General features: G+C 37.3%; 1 protein-coding gene and 1 pseudogene across 2 annotated transcripts; both read right to left on the bottom strand.

The window, feature by feature from the left end:
- Window positions 1-852: 852 nt before the first annotated feature.
- Window positions 853-21,544, bottom strand: SNRNP48 (small nuclear ribonucleoprotein U11/U12 subunit 48). 2 transcript variants are annotated; one of them, XM_049654890.1, is made up of 9 exons: window positions 21,359-21,544; window positions 17,927-18,040; window positions 17,617-17,677; window positions 16,485-16,559; window positions 11,229-11,417; window positions 10,663-10,784; window positions 6,850-6,938; window positions 5,840-6,004; window positions 853-3,353 (listed from the first exon to the last, which is right to left on the bottom strand). In XM_049654890.1, the coding sequence occupies exons 1-9, from the start codon at window positions 21,512-21,514 to the stop codon at window positions 3,305-3,307; spliced, it is 1,020 nt and encodes a 339-aa protein (XP_049510847.1). In that variant the 5' UTR covers window positions 21,515-21,544; the 3' UTR covers window positions 853-3,304. The 2 variants fall into 2 exon arrangements, with proteins under 2 accessions (XP_049510847.1, XP_049510848.1); XM_049654891.1 differs by lacking the exon at window positions 853-3,353 and having other exon boundaries at window positions 5,873-6,004; window positions 6,830-6,938.
- LOC125908516 (uncharacterized) lies at window positions 1,325-1,448 on the bottom strand (annotated as a pseudogene).
- Window positions 21,545-25,986: the final 4,442 nt, after the last annotated feature.

Genomic DNA, 25,986 nt, shown 5'->3' on the forward strand with positions numbered 1-25,986 from the left:
GAATGTAAAATGCACAGGCCCTGTGGAAAACAGTGTAGTGGTTTCTCAAAAAATTAAACACAGTTACCTTATGACCCAGCAATTCTAATTCTAGGTACACATTTACAAGAAGTGAAAGCAGGGACTCAAACAGATCTTTGTACACCCATGTTCACAGCAGCCAAAAGTTGGAAATAACCCAAACATCCACCAACAGATGAATGACGAACAAATATGGAATATACACGCAATGGAATATTAGTTAGCCTTGAAAGAAATGAAATGCTGATACATGCTACAACATGGATGAACCCTGAAAACACTAAGTAAAATAAGCCAGACACCAAAAAAACAAATATTCTATTATTCCACTTACATGACTTCCCTAGAATAGTCAAATTCCTAGAGACAGAAAGTGGTGTGGGGGTTACCAAGGGCTGGGAGAAGGGGTAAACGGAGAGTTGCTGTTTAATGAGTAGAGATTTTCAGTTTGGGATGATGAAAACATTCTGGAAACGTATGGCAGTGACAGTTGTACAACAACATGAATGTTAATGCCACTGAACTATACACTTGAAAATGGCTAAAATGGTAGAGGAGACTGGGTGGCTTAGTTGGTTAAGCGTCAGACCTTTGATTTTGCCTCAAGTCATGGTCTCACAGTTTGTGGGGTCCATTCGCACAGGCTGTCAGAGACTGCTTGGGATTCTCCCTCTGCCTCTCCTCCACTCACACACACACACACACTCTCTCTCTTTCCACTCATACACACACATACACTCTCTCTCTCTCTCTCTCTCTCCCTCTCAAAATAAATAAACATAAAAAATTGGCTAAAATGGTCAATTTTATGTTACGTACACCGTGTGTGTGTGTGTGTGTTTGTGTATGTGCAAAACAGAGTCTGCTACATAGTGAGTGCTCAATAAATGTTAGCTATCCTTAGTGCTTTTAAAAGACTTCAGGAGAGAATATTGTTATAGCCAGTAGATCATAAATGTAGGCAAGAAGGTACCATCAGAAATAGGATTAAATAAACAGGTAAAATGGGTAACAGTTATAGTAATTATTAATATCAGTACTTTATGAATCAAAAATTAGATATTAAATGACAGGGGCTTGCAAATGCTTTTGTCAAAATTTAAGATAATAAATTGACAACCACTGTGGGGGGTTATATTGATAAAAATGTAAAACCTGCTCTCAAGGAGCCATAATCCAGTGAAAGAGTCTGAAACATAAAGAGGCAAGCATGGAAAATTAAAACATGCAAGGATCAAACAAAGCCTCTTATCATCTACATCTATATTTTAATGGATAGTTCGCAGTAGTTGATATTATACTTAAAAATCTGTAAAGAACCCTGGTTACATTTTACGTGTCATTCTTGCCCAGAAACCATACTAATCTTCTCTGTATTATTCTCTGTATTATTTCAATTTTAGCATATGTGCTGCTAAAATGGGCACTCTGGTTACATTTTTCCATACTATCCTACTTTTCCCCAATCCCACCACCCCACTTCTCCTTTCCACTTATTTCTCTCTTCTACTAGAAACCCAAGTATGCCTTTCAATCTTACTCTTCAGTTTCTTCCACTCAGCAAAATCAATGAAATCGTATTGAAAAACAAAATGATAAATTAAGTTACAATATATAAAATTGCTGGTAATTCAAACGGTTTTGACCCACAAAAGCAGCAATTTTACATGGTTCAACATTATAATGCCAAAATCCTTAAGATTTTTAAATCTGAATTTTATATATTTAGAAATTAAGTACAACAGCAGTAATAAGACTTCAAATTGGCAAGTGAACAGTTGATTTCCAACTTATAAATCTGAGAGTTGTTTCTCATACCTGAAGCCTAACAGCCAATCTGATCTAAATCCAGTCAACCTTTGTGTCATTATCAGTCACTTATTGAAATAATTAAAGTTTCATTTCTATTTGGAACCCACCCTGGAGTCTTTATCCTGGGTATCCAAGAATCATGATGTTGCTATTAGACATGAGATGATTAACATTTAATGCTTAAGTCTCACCTGGGTGATCCATCATAACAACAGAATATACTAAGAAAAAGAAAGGGACGACTGATGCATACAACATGGATTGATCTAAAAACACGTGGAGTAGAAGAAGGTATGTATGGTAGGATTCTGTTTATATGAATTCTAAAAAAGATACATCTAATCAACAGCAACAAGAACCAGTCTGTGGTTGCCTAGAGGGGGGGCAGAGAAACTGCCTGGTAAAAGGGGCATATGGTAACTTTTGGGGATGATGGAAATGTTCTCTATCTTGATTAAGGTGATTTTGTTGGCAGGGGTAAAAGTTTGTCAAAAGTCAATGAAACTTACACTTAAAATGGATGTATTTTATTTTATAGAAGCAGTAAACCTCAATAAAAATGATTTACATGAAAGAAAATACAGTGTATTTTTAATTTTAATTAAAATCTAATTTTAATTAACAAGTGAAACATAAGCATCTGATTTTTAAAAATTAATGTATTATGGATAAAAGCTAAAATCTTCTTCGACCACCTTCTCAATCCTGGTTTTCACTCCTAACCTCTCCCATCTATAACTCCTCCCCCAAATAATCACTATTATGAATTTGGTATGGGTTCTTCTAAACCCTTAAAAATGTATTTACATACATATACGGTCACAGAAAATGTATAGTATTGTATTGTACATAAGTATAACTTGTATCTATCTTTCTTCAGCTTGTTACTTTCACTCAGCATTATATTTCTGAGATCTATCCATGTTAATCTCGATAAAGTTTCTTTCTTTTAGGTCCAATATAGTAATCACACGACTATTCCATATTTTATTTAACCAGGCCATTTCCCTTCTCACAGATATGTAAGTCGTCTTTCCCTATTACAATTTACCAGTATAGTGGTAAATAGTAGTTCCTGGGGTGGCCACAGGGCTTATAGGTGGTGTTCCAAGGGGACATTAACCTAACTGAAAGGTTTAATTTTTTTTTTAATGCAAATGTATTTGTGTATTATTTATATAGCTTAAGTACGGACTTTAATTACAGAATTTTCTGATACATAAACTATCACAAAGAATGAAACAAAATCAGTAATAGGAAGCAATCATCTATTAAAATATAAGTAAAACAAAATTATAGGGCATGATAGTGTACTCATGGTTAGAAACATAAGTACTTACTGAAAATCAATAATCTGAGCACTAAACAAGTCATAGAAACACATTCTTTTACTCAAAGCAATTGTAATTAAAATATTGGCATATTGGTTATCATGGCATAAGCATAATTAATACATGCACAAATACCTCATTTATATTTTTTGTTTTCTTCTTTTATGACTATGGTGTCTTTCCCCATCCCTGAAATGACAGGAGTAGAAAAAAAAATATTACAAATGATGGACATTTTAATATCAATGTTAAAACGATAACTCACTAGTAATATACTTCAGAACAAGTTATAACATGCATTCAGAACTAAACAGTAATTGTTTTTATTAAGTAAGCTCTACACTCAACATAACTTGAACTCATGATCCTGAGATCTAGACTCACATGCTTTACCAACTGAGCCAGCAAGATGCCCCTAAACAGTTGTTTAAGAGTAAATGTAGAAAATTAAACGTTAAAACCAAGGGACAAAATTGACATGGGGACAAGCAAAATGAGATTTTTTTAAGTTGCATTTTGGAGTTCCACTTTAAAGGTGATTTTGAATATACACTCATGAGAAGGGGAGAATTCATTTCAAATAAAATATTGAAGTCAGAAATGGCCTGATATCCTTATGCTGGCTCCTATCTCAGCTCCCTACAATTCATTCCACCTCAGGTGTGGATATCAAAGATTAGTCCTACACTACTGAGAAGGATGTATTTCCTACTGATACTCAGTTTATATTTAAACTCTAAATATATCCTCTCTAAAGGAAAATTATTTCATGTTTATATTTGAGGCTAATGTATTTAAGTCAATAAAAACTGACCAGAGATGCCAAGAATTACTCAAATGGAAGAAGCATGAACAAACCATAAGGAAGTAAAAGAATAACTCTGATAACTAAGAGTTAATTTGTGTATAATTATTATAAAATACCATTCATTATGTGAATCAAAAGGGATTACTAAGCAAATACTTCATATTTATAAGAAAAGGATAAAATCACAGCTAGCTTGAAACCTATGAAATGAATGACAGTGAGATGAGCAAAATTATTGAACCAATAAGCATTACTAATTCCTGATCACTATTGGCCCTGAAGAGAGAAAAGATATCATTTGAGAGGCCATTATTAGACAAACACTGGGCATACGTTACTAAGTAAGACATCGACCTGCCTTCAAGGAGCTCAGTCTAGTAGGGAGAGTAATAACATAAGTTCAATAAAAAGAACATGCTAAGCAGAGTGCTGACACAATGGGAGAGATCAGCTCTGCCTCAGTGAGAACAGGTTTCATGGAAATGACTAAGCTGGGTCTTAAAGGACAAGGAAGAGCTCACCAAGCAGGCTTTAAAAATAAAAATTAGGCAGCAGAACCTCACAGAGAAAGATATAAATGTGGCACAGTATAGATGAGGAACTCTAAGTAATTCAGGCTGGCTACAGCATAATTTTGGCATTTCATGGGGTTTTGGCAAAATACAATGATGGGTAGGTGGAGCCCTTATCCTGGAGGGTTTAAGAGCCATTCTAAACAATGTGAATTTTGACACTGAAAAGTTTAAGAGTGAAAGTTCACTCTGGCAGTAGAGTAGGGATGTCTCCATATAAGACAAGCTTACAAGCAGATAGAACAATTAGGAAAAACTATCATTTTCCAGATGGACAGCAGTAAGGACAGAGACAAGGAGGTGCATGTAAAGTATCTTCAGGTAAAACTGACAGCAATTAGGAACTAAATGGTAGGAATAAAATAGAAGCCACTAAAATAAATCCTTGACTTCTGCTTAGGTGAATAGATGATGGTCATCCCATTAATCAGAATATGGAATGCTGGGAAAAGAGGGGCAGAATGAGAAAAGTATGTTCAATTAGAGACCTGATGAAAATGAGATCCAGGCAGATGCCCAGAGGCAGCTGGAATACAGGAATAGACCACAAATGACTTACATTTATTATTTTAGTATTAGTTCATATTTTTCTAGCCATCAAATTCTATGAGGGTTATTAACAAGGGCAAAATTGACTTGACATTAAAGTTTGGATCTTCTCTCTGACCCTATATACCCTTTAACTCAAGAATTAGCAGGAGAGAGGCGCCTGGGTGGCTCAGTCGGTTAAGCAGCCGACTTCGGCTCAGGTCATGATCTCGCGGTCCGTGAGTTCGAGCCCCGCGTCGGGCTCTGTGCTGACAGCTCAGAGCCTGGAGCCTGTTTCAGATTCTGTGTCTCCCTCTCTCTGACCCTCCCCCGTTCATGCTCTGTCTCTCTCTGTCTCAAAAATAAATAAAAACATTAAAAAAAAATTAAAAAAAAAAAAAGAATTAGCAGGAGAAAGAAATAATAAGAAAAAGGAGGGAGGATGGAGCAGAAAAAAGAGATCTAGGCAAACACCTTGTTGACAGTTAACCTCTTACCTAGACATTACTTCCATATGTCATGACTAGGAAACTGACTAGGAGTAAAAGAGGGAAACCCACATCCAATCAGGCATATAGAGAACTATGCCACCAGAGCTGTGGTTATTTGAACTAACGTAAGACAAATGATATGAATTCTCATCAATTACTCTCTGTACTGTAATTTACTCTTATAATCCATTTTCTCAACATACTCTACAACAGACAGATCTATTTACTTTTCAAAAGTAAACAGTTCAACATCAGATGATGCAGTGTTAGACTCACCTCTCTTTCCTTCTTCTTGAGTCCCAGTTTTTATCCTTATCTTTATTTCTTTTTCTTTTATGTGGACTCCTACTCCGATCCCTTCTATGTCGTGAACACTCAGCATCCAAATAGCTCCCACCAGACTGCCGTGAATCTACTGAAGCCGATCGCCTTTCTTCATTCCTGAAAAACAGAAAGAATAGTTCAGTTTTTTCTTTAATTTTTTTTAATGTTTATTTTTGAGAGAGACAGAGACAGAGCATGAGCATGGGGGGTACAAAAGAGAGGGAGATAGAATCTGAAGCAGGCCCCAGGCTCTGAGCTGTCAACACAGAGCCTGACACAGGGCTCAAACTCACGACCCTTGGGATCATGATCTGAGCCAAAGTTGGATGCTTAACCAACTGAGCCACCCAGGTGCCCCAGAACAGTGTTTGCCACCAAACACACACAGACACACCAGCTTAAAGTTGAATATTCTATATCAGAACAACAACAGAATCGATATAAATAGGTATAAGCTGGGGCACCTGGATGGCTCAGTGGGTTAAGCATCCAACTTTGGCTCAGGTCATGACCTCACAGTTTGTGAGTTTGAGCCCCACATTAGGCTCTATGCTGACAGCTCAGAGCCTGGAGCCTGCTTCAGATTCTGTGCCTCCTTTGATCTCTGCCCCTCCCCTGCTCGTTCTCACTCTCTCTTTCTCTCAAATAATAAACAAACATTAAAAAAAAATAGGTATAACCTTACATTCCATATGAGAAGACAATTAAAGAAATCTAGCTCTTAAATATCTTACTGTGTTAATATTTCATCAATATATTTGTTTCTCCAAAACTGTCAAAGGGCAATGTCACAGAGAAACCCTGGTATAATAATCTTGAGGAAGGACAACATGGAACAATTTAAGCATATTAATTAACTACAGTGTGTTATTAATGGTCTTGGAAATGCTAAAATGTAGTCAAATGATTATAAAGTAACAGATTAAAAAGAGAATATTTTACCAGTAAACACCATGACATACTTTTCAGCATCATCCTCTGGTCTTTCCTGCTCTTCCTGCCAATGACTACTGAGTTCTTCCATGTGCACATTTATGACATCCCGAATCACCTTAGGAGAGATAAGCACCCAGTCTCAGATAAAAAAGCTTTTTCAAAAAATTAAGCTAGAAAAATCACTGCTAACAATCATCCAAATATTTACTAAGAGTTATGACAGAATGAACTGTGGGATATGAGTTTAGAGAATATTAAAAATTCTGTGGCCAAATTACAACATGAATGGTAGATGAAAATACTATAGGGGCACCTAGGTGGCTCAGTCGGTTAAGCGGCTGGCTTTGGCTCAGGTCATGATCTCACTGTTCGTGAGTTCAAGCCCCATATCGGACTCTGTGCTGATAGCTCAGAGCCTAGAGCCTGCTTCAGATTCTGTGTCTCCCTGTCTCTTTGCCCTTCCCTCACTCTCTCTCTCAAAAATAAATGTTAAAAAAGAAAAAGGAAAGTACTGTAATCGTTGCTAAACTTGCTAGTTGATTACTATCTTATGATTAAGAAAAATATCCCTATTTTTAAGAAATACATGCTAAGTATTTAGTGACAAAAAAATCATGGGTTATGAAACTTAAATAGTTTAGAAAAAAAATAATGCATAGACAGAGATCAAGAGAGAGAAAAATATACAAATTAAGAGAGAGTGCAAATGACAAGCAAATGGGACAAAATGTTAACAGGTGATCAGGGTAAAGGATATTTAGGAGTTCTTTGTACTATTTTTAGTTTTGCAACTTATTTGTATGTTTGAGATTATTTACAAATAAAGCTTTTTAAAAATCTTGTAATTAAGATGAGAGACAAAATATGAAACATTATAGTCACTTCACAGATACTTTCCTATAAGATTAATATAAACCCCTTACCTGTAAGAACCATTTGGAAGTTTCTTTCTTTCCTACTTATCCATGCCATCAAGCACAGGGCTAGTGAACTGAGAAGCACAGATGAAACTAAAATAGAAGGTTACATTTCCCTCATGCCTAATTAGAAAATGTTTTAAGAAGGTACAGGGGACAAGGGGCAATCTCAAAGACAAACACTAAAAAGTTCAGTTCTGACTGAGTTTCTCCCTACTTCAAGGAAACTTTCAGTGGCTCCCAAAGTAAAATGGAACAGTGTCCAAATTCCTTAATAGAGCCTTTGAAGCCTTTCATGATTTTACTACATCACATAGCAGAAACCAGCCTTATCTCCTACTGGAGGTTCAGAAACCCTAAATGCTAGCCATCTTGGACTACTAATGGGTATCTCAAAAACTATACTTCTATTTATTTTTAGGAACACTAACCCTTCCACCTGGAATATCCTCATCCACCACTTCCCCTCCTCCACCATATTCTCCTGAGAAAATCTTAGATGTGTCCAAGTACAATCCAGAGAGTGACATGAGTCATAGACACCTGAATTCCAATTCTAGCTCCAGCACTTCCCGAGTAGACTTCCATGACTCCCTGACTAGCTCTACATGAACTCCGTGAAGCCCAAGTATTACTGGACACAGTTTCCACAGACCTAACCTTGCCTAGATTCGCCATAGGAAAGAGCTGATGAACAGACATTCTTTATCCTTCCTGCTTCTCCCTTTCCTTCAAATGCTATCTTCTCTATGAAGCCCATACCAATCTTATCTTTTAAAAATAATTGCTCTTTTTTCCCATATACTTTGATCTCACTTTGTTTTAATACTGAATGCAAGCTGTATTTTGAAAGCTCTGTTCCACGTGTATAAACTATTCTAAGCTCCTTAAGGGTGGTGTCTGTTGCCATTTATCTTTACCTACCCAACAGCAGTGTGTTATGCACAGTAACTACAGTAGGTAACTTTTTTCTGAAATTTGACAAAGTTCAGGTTTAGTCCAAACAAAAATTATAGAGGACATGAATGAAGCCAGAAATAGATAAAATGTTGGAAAATTCATGACCAGGAATATGATAAATCACTGAAAGATTTGTGAACACTGAAGTTTTTACAGATGAAAGGTATTTGGGATCTGCTTCCAAAATTACCAATGTGGAGGAAGGAGGTAGCAAGTGAGGATATAAAGAAAATGACAAGGCCATAATGTTGATAATTGTTGAAGCTGAGTGACAGGGACAAAAGAGTTCATTAGACTATTCCACCCACTTTAGCATATGCTTGAATATTTCCATAATAAAAAGTTAACCACAGGGGCGCCTATCTAGCTTAGTCCCAAAAGCGTGTGGCTGGCTCTTGGTCTCTGGGTCGTAAGTTTGAGGGCCATGTTGGGTACAGAGATTACTTATATAAATAAACTTTAAACAAAAAAAAAAAAGGTTAACCATAAAATTGTGAAGAACACTAGCAGCAACACTTACACTTGGTTACAAGGTACTGAGACCAGAGAAGAAACAACTGACGAACCACCAAGTATTTGAGGGGACTGTACGAATACTTAGGTAATATGACGAGGTCCCAGACCTCTACTGGAAGAGATAAGACTGAAACATATACTTTAATTATACAAAGAACAGCATAAGATTAAATGCTAAGCTATGTGGTACAGAGAGCATTAAAACAATAAATCAACAAATGACTGAGTCAACTAGCACCTCATGGAAAACAATGGGCCTTAAAATTTATATCAAGATTTAAAACAACAATAAAGAGCATTTCAGGTGAGAAAACATGTTATTTGGACATGTAGATAAGAATAAATGTGTGTAATCAGATACAGTTTAAGAGACATGCTTGACTAAAGCAAAAGAAAATGCTTGGTAAAATAAGGTCAGATTATGGAAGGTCTTAGAAATCATAGAGAGAAGTAAGAAATAATGTGGGAAGAATTTAGAGATTCAATAAGGAGATTATTTGTAGAGTCTGAGCAAGGTAATTCATGTACCAAAAAATTCATCAACTCTGACTATCCACTAAAGGACATCTGAAAACAACTTTGGATATACATCAAGAGATTAATACATAAATAATTTATACCAGACATATCTTAAGCCCAAACATTTAGAAGAGTACATAAAAGCATGCTAAAATTTCTGTAAGGAAAAGACAACAGCTGTTTATTAACCAACTTCTGTGTCCACATGCATTATCTCAATCAATTCTTATAACACCCCCACAAAATCTACATAAAATGTATACAATGAAAAAAGTTGCAACTTAAAAAGCTCAAAGAATTTGTGCAAGTCAAATAGCGAATGATAAAGAGTACAATCAACACTCAAACCCAGATCTAAGGCCAAAATCTATGCTCTTATCATGATACAATGCTTTCTCAAAAGTAGGTATTTTTTAAGATTGTACAGCCTCTTTACAAAAGATTTTTGTACCTTGAAAAGGCCTTATTTGCCTGGTACAGTGGATCTGAAAGTAATGGAGCAAATACAAATCAGGTATTTGTATTTCTTTTTTTTTTTTTTTTTTTTTTTTTTTTTTTTTTTTTTTTTTTTTTTTAGCGTTTATTTATTTTTGAGACAGAGAGAGACAGAGCATGAACAGGGGAGGGGCAGAGAGAGAGGGAGACACAGAATCTGAAACAGGCTCCAGGCTCTGAGCTGTCAGCACAGAGCCCGATGCGGGGCTCGAACTCACGGACCGTGAGATCATGACCTGAGCCGAAGTCGGACGCCCAACCGACCAAGCCACCCAGGCGCCCCTGGGTATTTGTATTTCAAGGTGGCCACCTTGAAGCTATTTTCTTTCAAAAAACCTCTATGAACTGTGGAAATCCATAGAACAGACTTAGAAAACTATCGAAGGGACATTCTGTTCTCAACAAAGCTCTAAGAGATTATGTAAAGCTTACCTCAGTATATGATTTCTTGGTTATGTGAACATTCTTAGCTCTATAGGACTGGCGTCTTCTTTTATAATCTCTCACTTCTGCTAGGATTTCAAGGTAAGACTTTGGACTTTTTCGACTATTATCTAATAAAAGAATAAAACAAAATTATTATATCCTTGGAAGCTTTTAAATTCTTACTAATTAGCAGGAAGAAAGACCGCAATCATCCAATATTTCAACATGTTTCCATGCATACAAAAACATCCTAAAAACTCCATATTATACAAATACACTAAGTTTTATATCATTCCTTTTCTCCATTAGTTGAACCTAAGATTGTTAAGGTACAAAGATTAAAAGACCAGCACAGCTATAAGTGACATTCTTATAGAAGGAGAATATGCTTAATGCAAAGGACAGAGAGCAAAATTTCATGCCCTGAGTAAATATCTTAACATATATGTGAATATCGGATAATGCAAAACCATCCTCTTTCAACTCAAAATGGCCTAACAACTAAATCTTTGTAACACTCAAAGAGCGAAATGACAATTAAGAAATATAAAACTATTATATTCATCTCAAACCTTGATTGACTTTGGCAGCCAAGTCTACAAAGAGATCACTGTCATTTTCAATAATTTGAGAATCCGAGCGCTTTTTCTTCGTCTCCTCCATTACAAAATCATAGAGGGCAAGACGATCAGCTTGTGTTAGATCACAAACAAACCGTTTGTGATTCAGAGGAACTTCAACAGGTAATGAAGAATAAATCCCTAGTAAAAATAAAACCACAAGAATAAACAATACATGAAGCATTGTGGACTTAAAATTTACTCCTTATCTTTAAACATGCGCTGTAATAATGCAACATTAACACAATTGTTTTCACAGTAATCCCTAAAATACGAAAAATATCCGTCTGTGTGATAAATAATAAACAGTGACTTTATCCTCAAAGCCATACCCACAGAAAGCATGTACTGTGGATGTTTGCTATTCTCTCCACATTAAGATACATCCCATGAAGGCAAGCAATAATAACCATGAGATAATTTGCTCATAAGGAAACCTTCTGGGTAACAATTTTTAAAAGGCTACCCATATGATAAAAATAGTAACTTCCTTTCTGTTTATATGCTTTTTCCCGTAAGAGCTGGGGAAAAAATGCTTTTAATAGGTAATACACGCTGTAGTCCCTCTGAAAATATATTATAGAAATATGAAAAATGTGTAAAAAATGTCTTTTTTATATGAGACATCAAGTTAGATGCTCCGTATTCAAAATATACCCCACTTGTGCAATGACTTAGAGCCAGGGACCAAAACACAATTAATTAGGTAGCAGAAATCCCAAACTTCCTCAGACCAGAGAAAGACAGATAAAACTGAGACTAAATTTGTTTTAATTTTCGGAAGAGGAAGCATATTGACACAACCAAATTAATTTAAAAGAGTTAAGAGCACTGCCCCCCCCCAACAGTCACAGAACTTTCTAAAATCTGCTCATTAATGAAAGAAAGTAAATACAATACCTTGATATGATGTATTAAACATTGAAGAAAATTTTTGTTTTGAGATTCAAATTTTCTCAAAGAAATAAAAATTTATGGTAACTGTAAATAAAGCAATTGTTTTAACACAATTCTTTCTAGCCTTCATTATTTACTAATGCAAACAATAAATAGGAGCTACTACCCTAAAGTAATAACTTTGGTTCACAGAACAAGTAAGATCAGTAGCTCTTCCCAGATACTTTTATTTGATAAAGTCTAGCCTTAACTTCCCAGATAAAGAGGCAAAAGAAAAATTCAAGTAAGAGCAAACTACCAACTAAGCACTACAACACAAAAAAAGAGATGACTTTACATTTGTCTACATTAGGAGGAGGGCTACACTGAATATGAGTCCATGAACAGATACGGATAACAATACAGGGTCATTTGTATTAGTCGAAGGGTTTTGAATTAGTATTGAAGGGTTTCCTTTCAAGTCAATCAATTTTACTATAATTGTGGTAGACACCATGAAAAGCTTTTTTATGAAGGCAGATGTGAAAACATTTAATTTTGTACCATAAAAATGAATTAGCTTTGATAAGCCTAATTTCTTTGAATATAGGCTTTTATAAAAATCTGGGAGAAAAATACAAAGATTAGAAAACACTGATATATTACAAACAAGATCCACATAAACCTTTGCCTATTATTTTTAGACAAAGAAATATAATTTCCTCCTTAAATTATTCTGAGTTGTCTTCATTCATCTTAAATTTCTGTACGGTGATGATGGATACTTAAATTCCTTGAAATTCAACGAAAATTCCAAAGACTCTAATACTGTGACAGTGGTAAGATCAAGTTTAGAAATTTGAGTGATACTTTTAAAAGGATATCATTTGCAAAAAGGATACTGCATATCTTTAAATAAGGAGTACATTCAGGTTCCTAATTCCTCTTTATACTCACCCCAATTACTGAAAAAGAAAAAGTACAGGAAAAGTTAAACAACAAACTGCATTCAAATCATTCAGAACATAGATATTTCTGACAAAAAAAAAAAAAAAAGGATAAACACAAATAAGCTTACATTTCCATAAAATGTAACTTTTCAAACACAAGCTTCTACAGGATTTAGAAATACACCTAGACGTGCTGTAATCATTAAATTCCATGATCCTCTACTTTTTTTTGTAGTAGCCTTTTAAAAGCTGTAGCAAAATATATATAACATAAAATTTACCATCTAACCATTTTTAAGTGTACAGCTCAGAGGCATTAAGTATATTACACTGTTTTGCAACCATAACTTCTGTCTCCAGAAGTTTTTCTTCACCCAAACTGAAACTCTAATCTACCTTTTTAGTAACTCTAATTCTTTCTTTTTAGTCACTTTTGCCATCACAGAGCATCTTAAACGTATGACATATATAATATTAAACATTAATAGAAGGTACTGGCTCAAAGATACAAATTCAGAATTTTAGGAAGAATACATACAGAGTCAATTTCCAACATCAGAGATAAAGAAATTAAGGCCCATAGAGGTAAAATGACTTGCCCAAGTCACACAAGTGGTAAGAACAGATTAGGCCTAGAACCAATCTACTAGGGTCTCTCAAGGGTTTAGTATAATACACTGATCTTCAAATCATGGCCATGATTCAAATATAGTCATGAAATTGATATACAGCAAATAATAAAGAAAAAGATACGCCACTAAATGTAAAATGATTGTTTATGATTAAAATTAGCATCTTGGTTATAAAATTAACACCTCATGGTTGATAATAGGTAAGTACATCTCATGGTTGCATCAAGCTTTCACAAGTTCATGAATTAGAATTCTGTACACTGAGTGGAGACCTGGTATGACTGACAAAATGGAAACATAAATATAACTTATCAAAAACTTACAACTTAGTACAAGACACACAAAATATTAATTAAATGGGAAAATGTAAATTTGCTTATGTTAGTCATTCTTCCTTCAAAGTAAATAAATCAGTAACATATTAAAAAAGATTCTTGTTCTAGGCTGTAAGATTTAAAAATGTCTAAGACATAAGTGGGTCACAAAAATAATGTCTATTGAGAAACTGCAGAGCTCTACACAAGATGAAAAAAAGTTTTAAAAAGAGGGTTACAGATCATTTAAGAAAAAATTCTTAACAGTTTAATTTAATGGAATGTGAAAACAAAATAAAAGTTCCTCTTAACTTTTCTACTGAAAGAACTATTCAAAGTAATTCTTTGCTTCTGTACAGAACTAAATTCAATGTCTAATCCACCTTATTACTTAGTTAATATAAATTAAAAAACTTGAGAACATTAAATTACCCACATATATAAAATTCTCACCCATTTCATTATCTTAATATGGCTTTCTATACATTAATGTGCTTAGAAATTAAATTGCTTAGACAATAGAAATTACCATATATTAGAGCTAGTGCTAGTTTAGCATTCATTATCTCCATTGTTTTAAACAACATTGTAAGATAGTTTTATACTACAGAAAAGGAAACAAACCTCAGGAAAACTGTCATTTGTACCAGGCCAAGCAACTAGTTTCTTTCCTTAAAATAGGCTTACAAACTAGAACAAACAATGAACATTACTAATAGCAGTGAGTAGGTACAGATTTGAAGTCTGTGATTACCTTGTACTTACTTATAATAGACACAATAAATAATGAATATATTTGAGCAACAGCTAGAATCTTAGTCCATAAATTTCACTAAATGAAATTTTCTAACAGAAAACAGAGTAACTCAGTTCAGAGTGTGTACCAAAATTCAGAACTTGGCCCTCAATCCAGCTTTGCTATTACCAAGACTTGCTATTATCTAACGAAGGAGTGTTAACCCATTTCTGTGTGTCTCTAATTTCTTCACCTGATATGGAGGGGAAAATATTTGTCCAGATTATCTCAAGTTAGTTATGAAAGAGAAACAAAATACATAAAACAGCTTTAAAAAAGAATCTCTTTAAAAAAAAATAAAATATTGAGAGCCTTCAGAACAAACACACCAGAACCTTATCATTACTCTCAGATAGGGTTTGTTTCCTTATCTGTAAATCAGATGCCAGATTAGATGATTTTCCAGTTCTCTTTCAACTCTAAAATAAATTCAGCAAATCTATCTGACTAGTTAAAGTCAAAAAGGCCTTTAACTATTAACCCCTCCAAAAAGACAATAGCAAAATCCTCTACATTTTTATTGGTTTGTTAACTAAACTGGGGGTAAGAGACAGAATCAATAATAAGGGCCAAAAAAAGGCTTGATTGATCAGAGCTCAGTAATCTCTTCAAGTAAGAGTCAAATGTCTCCCTCAAAGAAAAAAAACCCTAGAATTTGGCAAAAAGTACATAAAAATGGGAGCTTTAAAACAGGAAATACAAGAAATGTGCTTCTGGCTGTTGCATGGAACCAATGTAATATACACCACCGGTAAGAGAGTTCCTCCTCCTGAAGCCACAGTGCAGCTTAAGAAAAAATCAAGTCCAGATATTGGCTTAGAACAAAGGGTAAAGACTGAACTTCAGCAAGGGAGAAACAAATCCTAACTACGGGCTAATGAATATAATTGAGCCAGAAAGAAAAATGAGGGGAGGGAAAAAAAAAAGGTAAGATGCCCAGAGAAATCTATCTTTAGAAGGTTCAAAGACAACTCAGAAACCCTTATAAGAAGGAGCCAGTAATGCTTTGGCTACATGTTATATCTAGGTTCAGAAATCTATTAACTCTATCTACTCATTTACTTCTATGTTTTGGATGGATTTCGTTTTCTTTTCATTTCCTAAAAGCTCATACTTAAAAATTCTAACTTAGTCTCTGCTAAATTAAGTCCCTGGAAGAAGGGACTGGGCATGAAGGGGTCCACAAACTTTCTGAACCTGTATGGAAAACCTTGTGTTTGGGCTTTATTCTCAAATTCTCTTTCAGCCTAAGCCTTTCCTTTTACATTGTGTTTCAATATCCTTACATTTAACAACGGGCTAATTCTCAAGAAAGGAAAGAAATCTCAGGGTTAGACAATCTCAATGGGATTTAGTTACCAAATAACTAGAATAAAAATGATCTACAAGATAATCTCACCTATTAGGTGATTCCAAGGCATGAAACCCTAGCTAAGACAGCAACCCAGTGAGATTCTGCTATATTTGAGCAGAAAATATCTAACAAATGAAGCTGACACCAAACACATTGGCCTAATGTTAAATGTAAAACTTAATTTTTCCCATGTAACTGTTTGCACAAGATTTTTCTTAAAAATTAGTAACATGTCCTTAAAAAATAGTTTGAATCATTAATTAGCTCAAACTAAGATGCTACTTACTTTGATTATAACAATCACCCTCTTTTCCAACTGCAGTTCTAGCTTGTTTAATTATCTGGAATTGTGAGTCCTTATCTGTCAAAAAAGCACCCATAAACACAGAATGAATCATCAGTGTCCACAACTAAATTAACTAATTGGTTTCTAATCCAAGCTCTTTGGGCACATTGACAAATCTTCCAGAATCTTAAGAACAAAACACCCACATCACTCCCCACGTAATCTGAACGCAGAATTCTTTCAGATCTAGCCAGAACCCAGTAAGTAACAAGACTTCAAGCGCTTCAGAAAACATTACCATCAGGCATACTGCAGTAGGTGTTGCAAATTTTAGCAACCAATAATAGCTACCATTTCTTGACTCTAGCTAAGCGTCAAGCACTCTTCTAAGCATTTTACATATATATCATTTAATCCTCACAAAGGTGCTATTATCACATCCCCCATTTTATGAAGAAATTTAGGCAACAAAAATGTTAAATTACCTTTCTGAAAGTCACAAATCTATTAGTGACAAAACCAGGAGTTGAATCAGGGCATTCTGATTCTACAGCCTGAAATTTTAACCTCTATCTATGCTGTTAACACCTGGAACACACTTCCATACTCAGTCTGCAAACTGTGTTGTGTGGCCAGATTTTTGTTATAACCAAGAAAGAAAGTATCTGTCTTACTGTACAAAGCTTTCCATGACCTATTAATAAAAGCCTCATCTCTAAATTTCAGATTAAGCAAACTACTTTCACTGTACATTAATTAATCCTACATTCTCTCAAGGTACAAAATGTCCTTCTTAATCACAAGCCTACTAAAAAGTCGATTCTTTTGATAATTCAAAAATGAAATACGAATGCCTATAGTAAGATATTTTTAAATTATAATTAAATTTGGGGCGCCTGGGTGGCTCAGTTGGTTAAGCGTCCGACTTCAGCTCAGGTCACGATCTCGCTGTCTGCGAGTTCGAGCCCCGCGTCAGGCTCTGGGCTGATGGCTCAGAGCCTGGAGCCTGCTTCTGATTCTGTGTCTCCCTCTCTCTCTGCCCCTCCCCCATTCATGCTGTGTCTCTCTCTGTCTCAAAAATAAATAAACGTTAAAAAAAAAAAATTTAAATTATAATTAAATTAATACTTACTCAAAGTAATTGAAGGTATCTTCACATTCTCATAGAAAAAATCAGAATTATACATTTTATCCTAAATGGTAAAAACAAAAAAAAAAGTTAGTATTCTTGAGTAACAGATAATTGACTATTTTAAGATTTGACATGAACAAAAGATATCATTTAAATATTTCTTAATAAAGTTTGCGAAATTAGGCAAGTACCATTCCACCCCACAACTGACTATTATTTTGACAGAAAACCTCACACTATATCTTCCGAATACTGTAAATTTATTAATGTAGGAATTACATGACATATATACATAATAAATATAGGGTACCTCTTCTTCTTTGGTATAGCCCAGTTTCCTCAATCTACAAGATACCATGTGCTTTGCTAAAGATGATTTAGGCATGTGATGATTGGAATCATAGGGGCATATCACAACGTCATCCTATAAAAAAGAAACAGAAGCAAAAAAAGGGGTACATAATATTTAAATAAATGATTATACCATTAAAAGTTTACTACTCGATTAAGTGGTACTATCCATTCATCTCTTCTGGAGGCCTCTTTCCCAACCCCCTGTGTGATGTATGTGCCCATTAAAAACAAAAACGAAAACAAAAACCTCCCTCCTTCAGTCTCTCTCTCCTTTATAGCCCCCTCTCCACTCCTTCAAAGACCCAACGCTTTGAAAGATTTGTTTACAGACAAACTACCAGTCAGGAGGTTACTAACAATCATCTTACTACTATAGCCAAAGCACATGTCAGACTCTTTAAAATATGTGAACTCTTAGAAGGTTACAATCCAACTGTTCATTTCTGTCATCCTCATACAGTCTTCATGTCCGACCTCTCTGGTTCCTTCTACTTGGTCTCCTCTAAAGACGTCTTCCTTGGGGCACCTGGGTGGCTCCAGTCGGTTAAACATCCGACTTCGGCTCAGGTCAGGATCTCAGTTCTTGGGTTTGAGCCCCGCATTGGGCTCTGTGCTGACAGCTCAGAGCCTGGAGCCTGCTTCAGATTCTATGTCTCCCTCCCTCCCTCCGTCTCTCTCTCAAAAATAAATAAACATTAAAATATTTAAAAAGAAAAAAAAAAGATGCCTTCCTTGTTCTACCTGTACCCCTATAAATGCTGATGTTTTATATAAGTCAAACCAGTGACTTTGTGCCATTTGATATACACTTACTAGAAGATCTCATGGCTTCAATTTCTACTATATAGTAAGGACTCCCAATATCTAAATCTTTAGACCTGGATTCTCTCCTGAGTACCTTATACTAAAAACACTAACAATCCACTATAACAAAAATAAATTCATTACATGCATGGTCTCCTGACCCCCAAACCTATTCCTCTTGGGTTCCCCAGTTTCAGTGAAAGGTCCCACTTCCTCAAGTAGAAAACCGTCTCTTCTCCCTCATCACTCACATCTAATCAATCACCTAGTCCTTTTCACTAAATAACTCTGAAATCCTACCACATAATCCATCCTCTCTGCCACTTCCCCACTTCAGGACATCATCATCTCTCTTCTGGATCACAACAGCCACTGCCTAACTGCTCTGCTTCCAGATCTGTTGTCCCTTCCACTCTCCACAATGCAGCTACTTTGAATTCCAGGTCTGCTACTTACTGATTACATGAACTTGGTTCAGGTACTTAACCTTTCTTTGCCTAAGTTTCCTCATCTAAAAAAATGGGTAAAACAGGACTTCTGTCACAGATCTATTGTGAAGATTAAATAAGTTATACACGAGTTTATACACATAAAACAATTCAAACAGAGCCTGGAACATAGCAAGTGTCAATAAATGTAAGCAATTATTATTTTATTAAATGGCAAATATGATGATATAGTATGGCTTAAAATACTTCCATAGCTCATAAAAAAAAAAAAATCCAGATTCTTTACTATGGCTGACACAAGGACCTTTAAGATCTGGACCCTTCCCACCATCATCCCCCTCTTTCTCTATAGCCTATGCTTACCTATCCTTAACCACCTTAGGTTTCCTGATCTGGTCACATCCTTTTCCCCTGCTGTTGATGCTTCCCCTGTGCTTCACCCAGCTAATTTAGCATACTTTTATCAGCTGAGAATTCACCTTATCCAGGAAACCTCCACAGTCCTACGACAGCCTCCAATAACCTGTACTACAGCTAGTCATAGACTGAGTCACATGATAATGTAGGCTGATTTCTCTGCACTCCCGGTCACCACACCCAGACAGTAAGCTCTGCGACAGGACCTGTGACTACTGTTCACTGTACTTCAGCATTAAAACACTCCTGCAGAAAAGTGAGGCTTCATTAACTATCTGGACTGCACCTATTCCAGGAATGATGACTATCACGTACCAGGATTTTTAAACCAGTCGCTGTCTTGAATAGCAGACCTTGGCTCGGTAAAATTTAGATGTACACTCACAGCTAATTGTCATAATTTTGGAATTTTACAAAGAAGTTTTAGAGAGGCAGCATAGCAATTAAACACACAGACTCTTGGGAGCCAGAAATGCCTGGGTTCAAAATCCCAATCGCCCTTTACTAGCAGTGTGTCCTAGGCAACAAATTACCACCTCTCTGGCTTTGTTTTCTCATCTATAACATGTGGCTAATAGGGTAATTAGAAGCATTAAACGAGGTAACTAACCTATATAATAAATAGCATAAGCAAAGTGCTATTTAAGTGTTATTAGAAATTTCAGTGGTAAGGAAAGGCATGGCAGGATCCACGCAATGGAATTCACAGCTTCAAACACCCCTCTAAACAAACAACAAAGATCTTTTTAGGGGCACCTGGGTGGCTCAGACAGTTAAGCATCCAACTGGTTTCCGCTCAGGTCATGATCTCACAGTTTAGTTAGTTCTCACCCCACTTAGGGCTCTGCACTGGCAGAGGGGAGCTTGCTTGGGATTTTCTTTCTCCCTCTCTGCCCCTCCCCCACTCGCGCTGTCTCTGTCTCTCTCAATTATATAAACTTAAAAAAAAAATCTTTTAAAAATTTCCACCAGGACTTTAAGAAACGTGAATTGTTTGTGTGTAAACTAAATATACTCTAACTGCCTTTGGGGAGTCAGTCATGTAATTTAAACCTGGGAGAAATTATTAGAGCTCGATAAACCCAGAAAGAGTATTAGAGATCATGAATTATCCGAGTGAAGCGCTTCCGTTCCTCCCATCCCATGAAAAATAACCAAAAATCAGGACTGTTCACTCTCATACACGTGCCTACATTTTTAAAAACAATTTTAACGTTCAAAAGAGTTGCTAGTCACCATCTCTTAGTGACATCCTCTAATAATCCTAGAATCGGTGCTGTCCCAGGCGGAAGCGTACAACTTTAAGGCAGAGACAGCTGAACTCCCAAGCTCTCTCCCGACGCCGAATCTGGTGCAACTGCGGCATCCATGTGACAGATGACAAAGCAAACGGCCAACACGTCTGCTAGCAGCACTCCGACTCCCCTATTTTCTAGGTAAACCCCAGACCTGTCACCCCTCCCCACCCACCGCATTTTCACCTCCTCAAACCCAAGCTCCGCGCTAGGAGCGCCGCACAGGTGGCGGGTGCGCGTCGTTCCGGCGGCTCCCGCGCGCCCCACCCGCGGCCCGCCGGCGACGAGGCGCACCAGGCCGGGTCCCGGGCGCCCACCACGGCGCTGCAGACCGGCGGGGGCTCCCACGCGGAGTCCTCCCCCGCCAGAAAAGACCGCAGGCGGAGAGCCCCCAAAAGGACCCTGCGCGCAAGCCGCCCTCACCTCTGCCGCCCCCTCCTCCCCGGGGTCCAGCCGATCCAGGCTCCAGCCCAGGGACGCCGTCACCTCCTCCAGCGTCCGGCAGCAGCTCTCCACGAACTCGCTAAGCTCCTGCTGCAGCCGCCGCCGCTCCTCCACAGGAGGCGGCTCGCCCTCCATGGCCGCACCCGGCCCGCCAGAAAGAAGCGGCAGAACAGCCGGCCCCGCGCGCGGGCCTCTGGGAGGTGTGGGCGGGGCCATGCCGCCACGTGACTGGAACCGCCTATAGGAAAAGGCCCCGGAAGGAGCCGAGCTGTCATTTAGAGAGGTGTTCCCCGGTCTCTTCCCGGTGTTGCAACTTGTGTAATTGCTCCCGGATGCGTTTGCGACGGGGCTTCTCTGAACTGCATTCCAGCCTGCCCCCACAATTGTAAAACAAACAAAAAAGTTTATGTCGCCCTTTGCTCAGTTGCCTCTAAGATTCTCCGTCCTTCCGACGAAGCCAGGCCATGTTGGGATGAGGCCTTCACTTAATCCGGCGACTAGTACAGGCTCCTGGCAGCTCCCACTGGACACTTGCCCGAAGCTTGGCCTCTGTCTCGGAACTCGCCTGCGTCTACTCAGCCCTCATCCTGCACGACGATGAGATGGCAGTCACGGAGGATAGGATCGATGCCCTCATTAAATGTTGAATCTTTCTGGCCAGTGTCACCATCAGGAACCTCATCTCAACGTAGGGGCTGGTGTACCTGCCCCAGCGGCTGGCGCTGCACCAGCAAAAGTGCTGCCCCGTCCACCACTGCTACCCCTCTAAGAAGAAGAAAGTGGGAGCAAATAAAAGAACCAGAGGAGTCTGATGATGGCATGCATGAGCTTTGGGTCTTTTTGACTAAACCTCTTTCAACATGTTCAATAAAAAACTGAACTTTTTTTTTTTAATGGTTTATAACTACAGAAAGTTTAAAGAGTAGTACAAGGAGAATTTGCAAAGCCGTCCTCCAGCTGGTTAACATTTGCCCACGTTTGCTTTCTCTCGCTCTCTCCACACACACACAACCTCACATACTTATTTTGCAGAATTATTTAAGGGTCAGGTGCAGCTGTTTCAACCCCCAGATAGGTCTGTATGCATCTCCTAAGAATAAGGATATTGTCCTCCATAACCACCATACATGATTAAACCTCAGATAAATAATAATTTCGTAAAACCATCTAATGTTCAGTTTATATTCACATTTCCCCAATTGTCTCCAAAATTCCTTTCACAACCATTTGATTAGTTTTTTCAACCCATGAACTGTAATCGGCTCTTGTCTCTTTTAACCTGGAATGTCTCCCCACCCTCCTTTTTAAAAAATTTTTAACATATATTTATTTTTGAGAGTGAGAGGAGGGGAGAGGGGGAGAATCCAAAGCAGGCTCCAGGCTCTAAGCTGTCAGCACAGAGCCTGAGGTGGGGCTTGAAATCACAAACCACGAGGTCATGACCTGAGCCAAAGTCAGATGCTTAACTGACTGAGCCACACAGGCACACCCCACACCCTCCTTTTTAAATTAAGTCATTGAATTTTGTCAGGAGCCTCAGCCAGTTATCTCATAGAATGTTCCTCTTTCTGGATTTATCAGGTTTTTCCCCCATGATTAGATTTTTTTGAATAATTTTTGCAAGGAGATGTGTATGCCTCTTTATTACATCTCATAGAGGACACCCATCTTAAATTCTCCTTCTATTAGTAATGCTAAATTTGATCACTTGGTAAAGGTAGAGAGCTGTAGCACTCCGCTGTAGGACATTTTCCTCTGTGGGATGATACTTTGAAGCCATATGATTCTTCTTCCCCAACAAACTGATACAATACTTCAGTGAATCTGTCATTATGGTAGGAGTTATAAATGATGATTCTCTAGTATTATCATGGCTTCTGTATTTGTTAGCCTGCATTCTTACCATACTTTCTTTTTGTTCACTATGAAATCAAGGGATTTTTAAAATTTTTAAATTTTTTTTTATTTTTGAGAGAGAGCACGAGCAAGGGAGGGGCAGAGAGAGAAGGAGACACAGAATCCCAAGCAGACTCCAGGCTCTGAGCTGTCAGCATGGAAACCAATACAGGGCTTCAACCATGAGATCATGACCTGAGCCCAACCAACTGAGCCACCCAGGCGCCCGGAATCAAGGGAATTTTAAAATCATTATTGATTTGAGGTTCTTTAATTCACTATTACATACTCTGTTACCATCACAATTCTTAACTGATTCTCAAATTGTCCCAACCTTGACCAGTGGAAGGTTGGTTTGATTCCTTTTCCTTGCTTTGATTAACCCAAGCTTACTTTGTACATTTCCTATCCAAGACCTGGAATCAACCCTTTTAATTTCCCCAAATGGTTTTAACTCCCAGAACCTAATCCCTCTTATATTATTTTATACTATTTTCAAGCTTAATGTCAAATCTTTGCTTCCCTTTGCACTTACTTCTATCAGATGGAGAAACTGTGGACAGAATAGCTATTTCAGATAGTACAATTCTCTCAACAACAACAAAAAAAGTTTTGAGTATAAATAAGCAGTACCCAAAAATACGGAAATAGGCCAAGAGCTGCAAGCAGATATGAAGGGATGAATTCCAGTTTATTCATACTTTGTCCACAGCATACCTACCTTTATCAGCATTTATATGTTTAGCTCAACTAGCCTAGAAAACGTGAGACTATTTTTGAATGTGAAATAATGACTGTCATTGAAAAGTTGTATATATACGCCCCTTTTCTGTGGAGGCTCACTATAAATGAGCCAAATCAAAACTTATCCAAGGCCAAGCAAGTCCTGTCTCTAGGACACAGCCTATCTCATTTCAGAGCTTAATAACAACTTTCAGCAACAGCTTAGAGGTATACTCTTTCAACCATAAGAACTGCTTTACATGGATACTTATTCATCTGTTTAATCACCATTTTTTCTAGAGAGATCTCCTGTCCCGTTCTGGATTAGACCTCTATGATAGGCTGAATTGTGTGTTGTCCTCACCACCACCATCACCCCCCATTCATATCCTGGAGCCCTAACCTCCAATGTGACTTATTGGGAGTTATGGACTGTAAGAAGGTAATGAAGGTTAAATGAAGTCATAAAGAAGAGACTCTAATGTGATAAAACTCAAGTCTTTCTAAGACAAGGAAGACACACCAGGGCTTCCCCCGCCCCACTCCTTACTGCCTACCATTCAGAAAGAGAGCTCCCACCAGAAACCAATCTAAGGACACCTTGATCTTGGACTTCTAGCCTCTAGAACTGAGAAAATTAATTTAAGTCACATAGTCTATGGCATTCTGTTACGGCAGCCCAAGCTGACTGATACAGTCTCCTAGCTCTAGCATGAAGATCCTTCTTCACTTCACCCAACACAGCATTTACCACTTATTTTTCTCTTCCTTTTATATTACAATGTGTTAATACCAGGGGATCCATGGCTTTGGGCACAATGTGTAGCACACAGAAGTCAATTATTAGTGAATGAAATTAATTTCAGGGCGCCTGGGTGGCTCAGTCGGTTAAGCACCCAACTTCAGCTCAGGTCATGATCTTGCGGTTTGTGAGTTCAAGCCCTGCATCGGACTCTGTGCTGACAGCTCACAGCCTGGAACCTGCTTTGGATTCTGTGTCTCCCCCTCTCTCTGCCCCTCCCCTACTCATGTTCTGTCTCTCTCGGTCTCTCAATAATAAATAAATATTTTTTAAAAATTAAAAAAAAATTAATTTCAAGTCTTCCAGATTGGGAGGGGAGCAAGGAGAAGGAGGTGAGACAAGGAAGGAAGGAATGCTGTTATCATCCGAAGTATCAAAAGCCCCAATAATTTAAGTATTATCTTAAATATGATCTTTTTTGCTCTTCACAATTAACATTTCATTTGTTTTCCTATTTTCTAATCTGTACTGTACTTGATTATATTAATACATATTGCTGATATATGAAAGTTCTTCCACTGATTGCTTTATAGGTGTCTTCTGTCCCCATCCAGACTGCAAATGTCTTGAAGTCGTATGTACTGAATATCAGTGTATTGAATCCTCATAGTATCTAGCCTAATACTAGACATAATAGGTATTCAGTAAGGTCATATTGATTTAATAACAAGTGTTTGAATTTCAAAAGTTTCTCTTTGATACAAAGAATAGGTTTTATCTCATTGTCCTTCAACAGAGAGCCAAAAACCCTTCAGGACTCATTTTTATAGATTCAAGGACAACTCATACGTCTGAGGGGACAAAATGAAGCACCATATATTTTGAGAATACCCAAAATAGAATCTTAATCACTTCATTTTTTTTCTAATGGTATTATGGTGACTTTTGCCCATGCTACTTAGAATTCACTGTCCAGGATAAACAAGAACTGGGTATTGACATGTGGCCTGGCCTCTTTACATGGGCTTCTTTCCAAGAGCTCTGCCTGGTACATAACAGGCACTTGAGAATGTTGAAAAAAACTACAAAAGACCAACTTCTAACAAGAATTCAGAACTAAGATAGTTTTTTTTTTAATGGTCATCCTTAATAGGCACTTAGTAAACAGAAGGTTTTAGACATATTAACAGAAAGATGCTGATAAATGCCTCGTATGTATAAACATATAAAATCAAAACACAGAAAC

Source organism: Panthera uncia (genome assembly GCF_023721935.1).
Source record: "Panthera uncia isolate 11264 chromosome B2 unlocalized genomic scaffold, Puncia_PCG_1.0 HiC_scaffold_25, whole genome shotgun sequence".
NCBI lineage: Eukaryota > Metazoa > Chordata > Mammalia > Carnivora > Felidae > Panthera > Panthera uncia.

Coding starts and splice junctions, on each gene's coding strand:
- SNRNP48 (XM_049654890.1), bottom strand. CDS start 21,514: ATGGAGGGCGAGCCGCCTCCTGTGGAGGAGCGGCGGCGGCTGCAGCAG. Junction 6,005..6,849: donor CCAGAGGATGATGCTGAAAA/GTATGTCATGGT, acceptor TCTGTTTTTCAG/GAATGAAGAAAGGCGATCGG. Junction 3,354..5,839: donor TCAAGAAGAAGGAAAGAGAG/GTGAGTCTAACA, acceptor CTGTCATTTCAG/GGATGGGGAAAGACACCATA.